Source organism: Zalophus californianus, chromosome 7, assembly GCF_009762305.2.
Source record: "Zalophus californianus isolate mZalCal1 chromosome 7, mZalCal1.pri.v2, whole genome shotgun sequence".
Lineage (NCBI taxonomy): Eukaryota > Metazoa > Chordata > Mammalia > Carnivora > Otariidae > Zalophus > Zalophus californianus.
In genome coordinates, this window is record NC_045601.1 from 96,324,397 (window position 1) to 96,338,874 (window position 14,478).

At 35.1% G+C, this 14,478-nt stretch overlaps 1 protein-coding gene and 1 pseudogene across 1 annotated transcript in view; both read right to left on the reverse strand.

Annotated features, from left to right (window-relative positions):
- Positions 1-2,258: 2,258 nt before the first annotated feature.
- The window catches only part of GFRAL (GDNF family receptor alpha like), a 73,437-nt gene continuing 61,217 nt past the window's right edge, over positions 2,259-14,478 (reverse strand). The window contains exons 7-9 of the mRNA XM_027604061.1: positions 5,069-5,164; positions 4,898-4,970; positions 2,259-2,331 (exon numbers count right to left, since the gene is read on the reverse strand). Coding sequence (XP_027459862.1) covers positions 2,259-2,331; positions 4,898-4,970; positions 5,069-5,164 — 242 coding nt within the window. The remainder of the gene's footprint in view (positions 2,332-4,897; positions 4,971-5,068; positions 5,165-14,478) is intronic.
- Positions 9,868-10,146, reverse strand: LOC113927556 (annotated as a pseudogene).

Sequence of the window (14,478 nt, forward strand, 5' to 3'; positions counted from 1 at the left end):
CAGCCTGTCATTTCTTAGTAGCATCTATCACTTTCATAAAGTACTGTCTTTACTTGTATGTTTTCCAAATTTCCACGAGGACTCTGTTCAGAACTCTATCTCCAATGCCTAGTAGAGTGGCTGGTTCATGGTATATGTTCAATAAATATGTGTTGAACACATGAATTAATGCAGGCCCTCAATATTTATTGGCTCCACATTGCAGTGCATTTTTAGCAGACTCCTGGACATCAGGGTTAGCCATCTTCAGTCTGCCATTTACATTTCGGCCTACGTGCCTCTTCTTGTTCATAAATCGGAAGTCACTCCCCTATTTAAAATTATTTAATGGCACTTTATAGCTTTCCAAATGAAGCAATTCATTCGTCAAACAGTTTTTATTATTGAACATGTATAAAGGAAGGGAAATCAGACATGAACCAACAGATTCAATTAGAATGTTTACAATTTACTGAGAAGAACAATAATGAAAAATAAATCATAGTAAGGTATACTAGTCTAAGATGGGGGAAGCACTGAGCAGAAGTTCCTAACCCCAGAGCAGGGAAAGGCTGTGAGGAAAGGCTTTCTGGAGGGCGGGATGAGGAAGAGTGAAAGGTGGGGGTGGGATGCGGACCATGTTCTGAAGGGGCCTACGTTTATAGGATCTCGACTCCTTAGACACATGGTTAAGGACTTTTTTGTCTCAGCCCTAATGTTTGTCAGTTTTATGTTCCATATTTTCTCAATTTAGACTCCCTGTCCAGGGACAGCTGATTCTTTAAAGTTCTCTAAATGCTGCATGTGGATTCCTGCTTCTGAAATTCTGCCCAAACGGCCTATTCATTCTTGCTGGCCTAAGATATAAGATTCTGTTTTTAAAGGGCATCATCTGTTTCACACTCTTCTCCCCTTCCCTGCTCGACACAAACAATACGCAACCTGACTTCTTTCCTCAGTTTTCCAGAGACAATCTATGTTTCCTGGACATTAGCAAGCCCATGTTAAATAGCAGGGATTTGGAGAGAGAAGTGCCTACATTCTCTTCACATAACAGGGAGCTAACAGACGCTGGAATATATAGAACTTCTTGAGGGAGATTTCTGACTCCCCAGATCATTCTTCCCTGTTTTAAAAGATAACGGATGGCTTTTTCAGTTACTTTGAGTAAACATAGCCAAATGGTAACTTCAAATTTAATTTAATATAGACGATTTAATACGAAACAGTAAACAGCAATAGATATGAGACTAGACAGAAAGTATTTGACCTTTAAATGTAAATGTATCACTATTTATTAGCATACTCAGTTTATTGAATGTTTGTGTTCCTGTGCCACTGTAGGTAATAAAAACCTCATATGTATTCTTAGCAGTGGGTACTAGTATGATTGCAGACAGGTGAAAAGCATATATGTATCAAAAACTAAACTAACATCTTTTTCACAATTTTCTAATCACAGTTGTACTCTGGTGTCAAATCAGGCCAAAAGTAACATATGGAAACAATACAGAATATAATAATTAGAGTGTTAGTTTATTATTGCATAAGTTCATAGTAATTAGCATAGAAAAAATTAAATTCACAAGTATGTCATTATTAAAATGCACATTGAGTTTTTCAGATAATGTGTTGCTCTACATTTCTATAGGTATGAAATAAAGACAACAAGTTTGAAAAGTGAAATTCAACAGTATTTAAATTACAAAAACCAAAGATCTAATTTCTGATATTTAAGACTAATCATCTAGCCAAATATACTTAGGAACTTAAAGTCACTTAAAGTCAATGCTAATGATGTAGCTAATGATTTGAAAATAGACAACAATACACAAATAAATTATACTGGATATTCCTATTAGCATTTTCCTTTTGGCAAGTCAGTGGGAATTTATAAAATTGATCAGGAAAAATAAACCCTGCTAACCATAATAGATCATATTTTGATGCAACTAATTACTATTATATAGATTCAAATTTATCATGAAACAAATCATGCAGACTGTAACTTGGGTTAACACATTTTGCCTTCAAGGGAGACTTTAATTTTCTACCAGTGTCGTAGAAGATACCACATACATTTTTACTTGAATACTTTCTTAAGAAAAAAATAAATCTAACATCATGCCATTATTACTATTTCTTACATTATTATACTTAATGATCCAATATCATTAGATCCATCTTCACATTTTCCTTACTGATGGCAGACAGAATATTCTGTTGACAGGCTACAAAGCCTTCCTGTAAAGAAAGTGATTGTTAATGATCCGTGACTCTTAATGAATCATGAGTCCTCCAGGTATTTGGATTGGAGAATGATCTCTTGTTTGACTTGATATCCTGGAAGTTCTATATAGAAGTAAAAGTAAAAGTAAAAGTAAAAGTTAACAACATGCCATTTTAATGATTTTACAAATGAGATTCTATGTGCTTATATTTTTGGATGGATTCTGTGCCTGGCGAAAAAAATATAATCAAGTTCTTGAATGTAAAGTTTCAATTGTCACATATTCTACGGTCTTTCTAAGAAGTATGCATTTAACTGTGATTTCCAAGGAATCATTTTTTTAAGAGTCTTTTAAATTACATTTAAGTTTTAAATTATTTAAGACTTACTTAACAATTAAAATTTATTTTTTATTTATTATTTATTTATTTTATTTATTTATTTTAGAAAGAGAAGGGGGGAGGGGCAACGGGAGAGGGTGAAGGAAAGAAGCAGATTCCCCACTGAGCAGGGAACCTAAGCTGGGCTTGATCTCATGATCCTGAGATCATTACCTAAGCTGAAATCAAGAGTCAGATGTTTAACTGACTAGCCACCCAGGTGCCCTGGTGCCTCAATATTTAAGTTTTAAATTATTGGATTCTCTGCAAATTTCTCTGAAGATTTAGGGTTGTTTTAATTTTGCATAACATGAAACAAATGTAAAAATGTTAACCTGTATTACAGAAAGGTATTCACAATGCCTAAAGTGTCAACCAGCCTTCTTTCATTAAGGAGGCGCTGGTCATCCCTAGGGTAACATGGGTTTTGTTGTTACTGATGCTTTTGTTTGTTTTGTTCTTTCCATGATGGCTTGTAATTTTGTCATTTACTTAACCCTAGATCATTTACTTTCTGGATCTTTCAGATTATGGGTAAGGATTCATTTTAAATTGTATGGAAAATAATTTGTAACTACATGTGGTATACTTAATAGTATGAATGATTTGCCTTAAAATAAACATTAAATTCAAGATTTTTGTCTAAAACCCTCACACTGTCATCCAATAAAGGGACAGGCTTTTCTATGCAGATGAGAAAGGAGGTGAACTTACACCAGACACACAGGGGATTTTGAAAGGCAACACCTTATTTATCTGTGGTACAACAGTAATCTGTAAAACCCCACTGGCCTGTGTGGTAGATATGAACTTTATACCTTATGTGTGCCTAAGAAATAAAGATTCAGAGCCATTAAAATAAGATTTTTGCTAGACTAGCAAACCATCTGTGTCAATCTGAAATGATACATCTATAATGCAATATGTAGGCAGGTCCAGTAACTGAACAGTGCTCTCAAATATTTTAAACAAAATAAAGTCAAGTTTAATAAATTCCAATGCTGTTTTCCCCCTTAGAAATTGATGCTAATTATTTAGCCTTTAAACTGTATCATGGAATCCAAGGAACATCTTCTCATACAGATACAGCTTTTAAGGCCTCGGAGAAAAGCAGTTTGTTTGGGTACTGGTGTTGGTGAGCACCAAATTCAATGCTTTGAGGTGGGATCCAACAAGTAGATAAGTAGACATTGCATTTAACAATAAATATATTTGAAAATCTTTAGGCAGAGTGTAGACTCATCAAGTGCCTTACCTCTTGGTATCGCCATATGTCTCCCCACTTAAGTCTTTCATTTTATCTGCCTTAAAGTGAGAGATTTCTGGAGGAGTAATCAGTGTACATGCGTTGGGTAGTGCACTGAGTCCTCCTCCGTGAATGCCACAAGAGAAATGTCTATTTCCAGTGATCTTCTCTAGGCCTAAACTTACTGATAAATATATTTTATGTGTGTGTGCATATACATGATAAAAATGTACATATGCAAACATATGTATTTCTTCATTGCATGATACTCAGATTATACAAAAATATACACACATGTATAATGAATAAGAAAATGAACATCACTGATTTATAAATGTGAGGGTTTTTAAATGAAAGTTAAGAAAATCCACAACATTTTATATCTATTTGTCAATGTTAAATAAGTGGAAAGATTTTAGGTCCTGGACATTTAGAAGTCTAGAGATTGATATATCTCTAATGTAAGTCTCACATGTTTGCTGGAGTATTACTGCATTCCAGCAATGAGGGCAGCCAAGGAAAAAGATTTGGAAAGAGTGAATTAATGTCAGGAAATAGTAATAAGTGTTTCTAAGGGTACCCTGTGAGGCCTCATTAAATGTCTCTTTTAATAATTGTATATTAAAACATGAACACAGTTTATTAGTATATGAGAAATTAGAGTAAAGAGGAAATCTTCAGATAAACTGTATGAAGTCCACAACAGCTCCATTATGTAAGCAGATGAATTCTGCAAATGATTTGAATGAGGAATGCAGCAAAGTTCAACTTGGATTTTGTAGGAAAACCAGGGGAAAGATTGATAACAGTTTAATTGGGGGGAACAATGCACATGTGCTGGTAAAATGCAACATAAAAAAAATCTCCCTGATCACATTTCTCTTGCATCTGAAGACTTAGAGTAATGTTTCCATGGACCTATCCCACATTAAAAAATGATTTAGTATGTCTTAACGGAGAAGCTTTCATCCTCAGGCCCTTTGTAAGGTGTGCCTTTGTGAAATGTGCTTTAACTAGGCCCATTCTGTTCCAGCTTTTCCCTTCTGAGCTGTATCTAGTTACCTCAGCTTGAGCATAACCAGGAGAAGGATTCCACAGGTGACTGTCATGCACATGACAGCATAGATGACTTCTCCTAGAAACAAAAGATTAAAAACAACAACAACAACAAATTACTGGCTTTTTTTTTAGGGAGAATAAGTAGTAAATAGAGAGGATAGATTTTTAACTCACCATTGAAAGGGGAATGAAATCCACTTAGAGTTCTCTCCTTTGCAGGTTTTCCTTTATGCAATGCTATGCCTTTGACATTAGACAGGGTCGGATAATCTGAAAGAAAGTAATGAAAATGAGATTACGGTATTTAAAAGTCATACATTACTTTTTCCCATGGGTTGTAATTTGCTTTATATTATATTACAAGGCAGCAATTTATTTCTGACCCTATCTTAATAAAATCTGATAGATGAGGATGAAAGCAGGAGCACTTTCCTTATATTTTAACAGTTTTTCCCCCACCTTTTAATCAGATAATTTCTTTACAGAAACTGTTTGTTTTTGTTTTTTTGTCCCAAACCATGATTAAGAAAGTAGATTATACTTTATGACAGTTCATGGCACCTTATATATAGACCAGAGGGGGAATAAATCATCAACTTGAAACTACCCATTGTGATATTAAAAAGATTCCTTTTTTTTCTACAAGAGTGATTGTTTCAATATGTTTTTAACAATATCTCATTTCCCTAAGACTCTTTGGATTTATGAATCCTTTAAAAAATTACTTATTTATTTGAGAAAGAGAGAGAGAGAGAGAGCACAGGGAGAGTGAGAGGGAGAAGCAGACTCTCAACTAAGCAGGGAGCATGATGTGGGACTCGATCCCAGGACCCTGGGATCATGACCTGAGCCAAAGGCAGATGCTTAACTGACAGAGCCACCTAGGTGCCCCTGTATTTATGAATTCTTCTTGAGTCCCTAAAGCAATCACTCTGTTTACCCCTCCACTCAGACTTCAACATCCAGCTTTCCTTATTTCCCTACTCTGTCTCTTGTATATCCCCTTCCTTTCTATTATTGTTAACTTAGTTTTGGTCACACTTATGGGAAAGTGTCACACTTGTGGAAAAGCCATTCTATGGCCCTAGTCTTTGTGGCAACATTTTGCTTAACACATTTCTACCTCCCTTCACAACTCACAAGACAAAAAGATGGGATCCTTAAGATTAATTAACAGATCCATTTTCGGTGACATTCACTGATAACTTTGAAGTGAACTCACCCCTAGTTTTGATTCGATTCAACAAAGACATGAATGTTAAATACACCAATAGCCCAATAACCAGCTTCTCTGATGAAGATTCAGGTAGGATCAGAATCTTTAAAGAAGGGTGGGGGAGATGAGATCAAATTTCCCCTTAAGAGACTGGCTGTCCACTCTGACCGTTTCGTGTACTTTGAGACCTGGAAGTCTGAGTAGACTGTTGTTTGTAGAAATGAGTGCATCAAATGGTGGAATCATACATCTGATGAGAATTACTGACAAGAGGCTCCGAGGAGGAAGGGAGATGGGAAGACATATTACCAAGAGTCCCATCCAGTCCTCTCTCCACTGAGGGTTGCTGTCCACAAGCCAGCTGCTTGGAAGCCAAGATTTGAGGTCCCAGGAATAATCAGCAGAAAGCACAGAGCTCTCAGTATGGGTCCAAGAGAAGGAGCCCAACATAAGAGGTAGAAAAGGGAGGATTTTGTTATTAGAAAACCCATTTTTTGAGGAGTTTGAACTCTAATATGGTGAAGATGTTTTAGTTCAAGATTTTTTAATCCCCGCCTTACATATTGGGTTATCATATATTTATAGAAGTCTGACTTTCTTAGGAACTGAAAAATCAATCTCTTCTAAGTGTAAAAGAAATAGAGGTAGAGCGTGTGAATTTTTTTTTTCCAATTTTGTGGTCATAAAATACATTTTGTTATTCACTATAAAGTTGGAATGGGAAAACTGAGCTATTTCAAATAATAGAATTTTTATACTAGTGGTTCCTTCTTTGGGGAAGAATTAATTTTAATCAAGTTAATCTTACAGGTTTTAGTGAAACAAATTATATTAAAATTTTATATTCAAATCACTTCAGAATCTGAAGGATAGTTTTACTTTAAAAAAAATTCTATGGCATTTTGCAATGTTTTAAAAATTCTTTTATATTTAAAATTCTATGGCATTTTGAGGCAGATTCATGGCTTACATGTAAATGTATATAATGTACATTGGCTAATTATTTGCATGATGCTATAGTTTTCCTTTATGAAATTCTATCCTTAAGCACATTTGGTCTAGTTAGGTACCATGATTCATCTTTACATAAGAAAAACGGTTACTATTCTGACAAATTAGGCTGCCTCTTAAATATATCTGCCTAAAGTAATTGTTAAACATTCACCTAGCAAAGTTTAGAAAGAATCGTCTCATTCACTAAATTTCACTCACATGGAACTCATTAACAAAGTTATAATAGATCAATGACAGAAATGTTAGCTAATGATCCCAGTGAAAATTTTAATATGTCTAGCAATCACTCCACAATCTCAAATATTGCACCCTAGGAGGATACCGAATATCAGTTATAGAGATTAATGTTACAGAGGGTTTCTTGGCTACTGAAGCCCATTGGAGATTCTTCCCTGCCTTTTATAAACAGTGAGGTTTACAGTGTTTTATAACCATGAAATTAAAGTCGGCAGAGTTAATAACCAACCTCAGTCCCACACCATCTGCTATATTTATAGATAAACACTGTCAGTGACTTGTTTATCTTAACTCATACCCTAGAGGAGTTAAACACTATTATGAACTATATTGTAAAATCCCTGTACATCTGACGGGAAATCAAGATTAATTTCAGCCCTGTGTTAAGAACAAATTTAAATAGTGTTCTCCCCAAATGACTACAGAGATGTGATCATTTCTTTTTTATTTTCTTCCAAATCCTTGTGCAGCAGTGGCTGAGAGCTGATGGGATCTAAAACTTTACTTTTATAATTTATATGAAATGCTAAATGCATAATTAAAGATACAATAGATCAGATACAAAATAATGATTTAAAAAGAAATGTTAGAATAGTTGAAATAGAAATTAAATATATGACATAGTGCAAATTTTTAAATCTTCAATTAAAATTCTATTTACATATACAAGTCTGCTTGGAAGAAAAAGTTTGACAAAGTGAACATTTTCATAGAATAATATGTTTTGTAGCTGTTTTTCTTTCTTTTTTTTTAAAGATTTTATTTATTTATTTGAGAGAGAGAATGAGAGAGAGAGAGAGAGAGAGCATGAGATGGGGGATGATCAGAGGGAGAAGCAGACTCCCCGCTGAGCAGGGAGCCCGATGTGGGACTCGATCCCGGGACTCCAGGATCATGACCTGAGCCAAAGGCAGTCGCTTAACCAACTGAGCCACCCAGGCGCCCCTGTAGCTGTTTTTCTTAATTGCTAATATGTCACATGGTATAGTTAAATGTTATTGGCTTCTTTCCATTTTTAAGTAGAATATTGCCAATACCATGACAATATTTTAGTGAGAATGAAAATGCATGGATGACCTTCTTGCATATCCAAGGGTTGGGGCTATTTCTAATTTGGTCAATATTTCAATATGGTCATCTGAAGGTATTTAAATTTCCAAACTGGAAATGAGTTTTGAATTTTTTCACCTAATGATCAGTAGTGAGATTCCCTGTATCATGGACTCTTTCTACTATTAGTGTATAAAAACCTCCTTCCAAAATGGATCTAAGAAATATTGCAGCTGGGAAGAAAGGAAAATATGTAAACATCTTTAAGTTTGAAAAAACAACACATTAGTAACATGATAAACCAAGGCATTAAACACATACAATGACAGTACAACATCACTGCTGCTAAAATGTATGTTGTAAAAAGTAAATCAACCAAATAACATACTTGACTTAAATAATAACATGCATCAACAGAGCATATTCATTTATTTAGTTGACAAACTTCAAAGATGAAACAATGTGTTAGATTTGTTTTCTTGCACTATGTATGGCTAACCACATGTTTGCCAGGAGCTAGGGGGAAGGGAAACTTAGTGGTATTAGCCTGTTGGTTTGCAAACCTCAGGAGTTCCCTGGGTGAAATCTGTAACCAGCTCTCCATACACAGAGGAAAAGGAAAGACTGAAGAAAGAGGTGGGCCCCTCCAGATTGGTAGGTGGCTGTTTTAATAAGCAAGGGAACTTATATATGAGGCTTGTCTTGGGCAGTCACTAGATAGTAGATCTTAGCACTCACCCACTAGAATTTTAAAAGTTTATACAGAGGTCTTAAAAGGGGTTCAGTCACATCTACAGTCCATATTGTCTCAACAACACATTGCTCTCTCAAGACTGCATCCTTGAAACAGCTCTGGCTATGGGAAGAGTGAGTAGAATGTACACTCCAAGAACAGGGGAGGGGGCAACGAGCCTCCAATTTCCCTGGTACAGCTCACAGGTCAACTAGCAGTAATATCCTCTGGATGGCTTCTTCCAACATAGTCAAAGGGTACAAAATTTCAGTTATGCAAAATGAGTAAGTCCTAGAGACCTATTGTACACCATAGTGCCTATTCTTTAAAAAAGCAAAAACAAAACAAAACAAAATCCCACAGCATTTATTGTTCTCTGGTAATAACATAAAGGTAATCAAAACAATATGAACAAATGTCTTAGAACTACACTCCCAACAAAAGACATCTAAAAAAACAAACTATGGGGTGCCTGGGTGGCTCAGTTTGTTAAGCGACTGCCTTCGGCTCAGGTCATGATCCTGGAGTCCCGGGATCGAGTCCCGCATCAGGCTCCCTGCTCAGCAGGGAGCCTGCTTCTCCCTCTGACCCTCTTCCCTCTCGTGCTCTCTATCTCTTATTCTCTCTCTCTCAAATAAATAAATAAAATCTTTAAAAAAATAAAATAAAAAAACAAACAAACTACATGGTCTTCTCAAGAATTTCTGACTTCATTGATCATTTCTAGTTGGAGACACTTTGGAGCAGGGTAATATTGTCTCCTTTTAGCATGATCTGACACAGTTGTTCTCTTGACTTTGTTTTAGAATGAATCCCTTTGGCATCATCTAATATGAGGTTCATGTACTCATCAAAACCAATGATACAGCCCTCTATTCACACATTCACTTGCTCATAAAGCCACACCTGAATACGAGATCTATTTTGCAAGTATCTGAAGATGAGGTTGATGGGCTGAACCATCACCTTCTGCACTTTTTGGCCCTGGCCACCGTACACCATGGTGGAAGCCAACAAAGACTGCATGCTACCTCAGAAAGCAACTTCCGCCATGGTGCCTATTCTTAACAATGCTATATTTTACACTTAAACATTTTCTGAGAGGGCAGCTATTAAGTTAAATGTGCTTATCACTCACACAGAATAGTAATAAATAGAGGACAGGAAGAAACTTGTAGAGGTGATAGATACACTTATGGTACCGACTGTAGTGATGTGAGTTTCATGGTGTATATTTATCTTCAAACTCATCAAGCTGTATCCTTTAAATACATACAGCTTTCTGTATGTCAACAAAAACAAAAGCAAAAAACACATACTTGAATAAGTATGCACTCGAGAAGATTTGCCTTGATCTTTTGGCATGAACCAAAAAGCTCAGTGTTAGTAACTAACTGTATTGACAAGCCTGGCTTGTCAAGCTCTTTGGCCCTTGGTTGAGTAACAGTGTTGTCCACACATCTAGTAGATTTCTTAGAGATTATAGTGAGTCTCAACTGTTCTACATTTTCCTTAATAGTTTCTGAAAATAATGAGAAAGCAATTGGGGTAGCAATTAGAATGCAAATTATGCATTGCTATCTAATAACCAACACTAGATTAGATAAATATACTATGATTTATATATGATAAATATACATAAATATAATATGATTGTTTTAGAATGTAACAATTTTAAATCTGGAATTAAAAATATCTGTCACCTGTGGGCTCATACAAAACAGATCTAAAGATATAGGTTGGAGATAGGAATCAAATATTCATGTTTAGAATATATATCAATAAATATAGAAGTATGTAGGTATAGTAGAATTACAAAATTAGATGGGCTGTCTTAGATTATCTAATTCAAACATGCAGTGCAATGATCCATTCTGCCTCATTATTGACAGCAGTAAACATTATTCCAGGAATGAGCCACCTAATACCTTCTATCTTTCCACTATTATTGATGGTCAGTTCTAGTTAAAATATAAAGTACTTTCCTAGACTGCTCTTTTATCAACTCAGGATGATGAATCTACCCTCTTTTGCCTAGCCCTCTGGCTGCTACATATATATATGTGTGTGTTCGTGGAAAGAGTAGACCATATGGAACAAGGCTTTTCAAACTTTAACATGACTCTTGGTTTACCTTAAAATGCCAATTCTGATTCAGTAAGTCTGGGATGAGGCAGAAATTCTGAATTTCTTACAACTTCCCAGATGATGCTGATGCTGCTAGCAGAATATATAAATATTCTGTGTGTGCCTGTGTGTGTATAAAGTATATACACTGTATATACACACACACAGGGGGAAAGAAATACATGTATATACTCATACGATAAACAAAATGTTTTACTTCTATATATATGGGGCTTAATACTTTAAAAGGCACTTTGACAAACACTGCTAAACTTTATAACATCGAGTCAAATAGGAATTATTAGCTCAACTTGATAAAGAAACTTCCACTCAGAATAGTTGTCTTGTCCAAGATTAGAGTTGGTATACATGTCCAAGATGCAATCTGTAGCAAAATCTTCCACAATTTATATCTAAAATCTACCTCATGGAGGTAACAAAAATTATGCAAAAACATTTTCAGTGTTTTCCAATGTGGCATCCAGCTGGATTAAGAAATAAATTTGAAAAGTAGTAGGGACAACTTGTAATAGTGTTGTACAATGAGAAACACCTCATAGTCTGCTTACAAGTGTTCATGATCATGTATGTTTCTGTTGCTGAAATCTGCAAAAGAAGAGGTGACATACATCTAATAACTAAAACTTCTGAAATGACTCACATACATCTGTAGGATGTTTCAACTTGCAAACCCTTCTGAAATATGTTCATCATTTTCAGTGTAATGAAATAAATCAACCACTTTAATGACATTTAACAGAAATATAAAAAAATAAACATTGCAATCTTCAAGGTAGTTATCTTAGACTATGCTATCACTATGAGCATTTTCTGTTTTTACAGATGTAGAGTTAAGACTATACAAAAAGTTTTCCAGTATCTTCACCAGGCGAAGGGCACACAAAGAATAATGCACAAAAGATCGGTTATAACTGTTTAAAATCAGACTTGGCTATTTCTTTGGTTCCTATAATCTATGTCTACATTGATACATCCTGAAACAGATAAAAATATAAAATAACCCCACTGTTTAAAAACTACCTCTATCTGGAATGAATTTATTGGAAAAAAATATGTTCCCCAAATTGAACAGTAATTTTTACCTTGAATTATGTTATACAAGCACTAGGAGAGCTCATAATGAGACAAATGTAAGATAAGAGTAGGAATAATCGACACTATATTTTCAACTTTGTAAGTTTTTGTTTTCCTATACAGAAGTTTCTTACAGAAATTTCTTATGAAAAAATATATGTGACAATACATTAATTGTCTAGATAACTTTCTGATGTCTCTACTTGGAACTTAAGGATTCCCTCATGTCCACTGTTTTGAAAATGTGTAAGACTTTACCTGGCTAGCTTACACAATTTTTCATAGGCTGATTGAAAACACCAGGAAAAAGAGAGCTAGGAAAAAAGATGAAGGAAAGGGATACATTTTGGAAAGTCTTCATAGACATTTGAAATGATGAGACAATTCAGAAAGTTTTGTAAATTATTGAGTTTTAAAAAGGAAAAAAGGTATATAATTGCAGTATCTCTTCCCTGCACATAAATTTACAAATTTCTGGGAGAAAGCTGAATATAAAAGTATGATATATGTAGTTAGCTTTCCTTAGATAGCAAACTTCTTAAAAATAGACATCATATTTACCTAATTTACAATGTAATATGGTTATCCTAATGCCATGCCTATGCAATTATCTAATGGCCAAAAAGTATATATTAGCAATTTTACATTTGATATAGCACATCTGTCACTGTGTATTATCATCACTGTATAGTGTATGATTATATAATGTTTAGTTTTTTTTCTTATCTTTGACATTGACTAAGGGTCATTAGATAAATCACATATTTTTCACATATCATTATCACTTTTATTTTTTATTTATTTTTTTTAAGATTTTATTTATTTATTTGAGAGAGAGAGAGAGAATGAGAGATAGCACTAGAGGAAAGAGGGTCAGAGGGAGAAGCGGGCTCCCTGGGACTCGATCCCAGGACTCCAGGATCATGACCTGAGCCGAAGGCAGTCGCTTAACCAACTGAGCCACCCAGGCGCCCTCATTATCACTTTTAAAAATGAAAATTCAGGGGCGCCTAGCTGGCTTGGTCGGTTGAGTGTCCGACTTGATTTCGGCTCAGGTAATGATCTCAGCGTCCTGGGATAGAGCTCTGTGCACAGTGGGGAGTCTGCTTGAGAAATCTCTCTCCCTCTCTCCCTTTGCTCCTCCCCCTGCTCATGTTCAATCTCTCTCTCTCTCTCAAATAAATGAATCAATCTTAAAAAAATAAATAAAAATGAAAATTCATTGTCCCATCTGTAATTAATGCATATCGTTACCGATCAATAGTAATGTGTTAAAAAACTATTTGCCTGGTAATTAATTCTAACAATCAGGTTGTTTACTGATAGACAAAGAGTAAGTATCTTGATCATTGGATTAGGAGATATATACGAGCAAAGAATTTGAGAATTTCTCTAAGCTTCAGTTCTCTCGTTTGTAAAATGAAACTAAAATACCTAGGTCCACAAAAACTTTTGAGAATGAAAATATTAAAACTACTATTAGTATAAACAGGGTTTTTGGAGACTTCCATGAGAAAGCATGTGCAATTGTAGAGAGGAATGGAAGGGAAAGCAGGGATAAGAGAGAGGATTCCTTTGATGGTTCTTTCCCTTTACCCCTTTCCCTTTGTGCCCTCCTTCTCTTCTTTCCTTTCCTCAGAAAGATCTTCTTGAGTCACTTCACTGAAGTTGAACCTTCTGGCATTTCCTCTTTCAGAAACCTGACTTGCAGTCGACACAGTAAATTCAAAGTTTGTTAGCAGAGGCAGAGTTGTCTAAATGTTTCGTATGAAATGCTCGTTCTATAGAACCCCTTTGTGTGTTAGGCAAATAAAAGATCTCATAAATAAATGACTTTGGAAAATTGTAGATTAGACAAAATAAATTATGTCCTGGCTGCAAGTGTTTTCTAGTTTTTTGTTTTGTTTGTGTGTGTGTGTGTGTGTGTGTGTGCGCGTGTGCGTGTATGTGTGTTTGCTATGGTAGAAGGGAAACTTTACCTAAGTTTATTTTCTCCATGGAATACATCTAGGAATCCATTAAAAAAAAAAAAAACAAACCTTAGAAAACATGGCTATATGTGATTGATAGACAAATATTTATATATTTTGGGTAGGCACAAAATGTTTATTG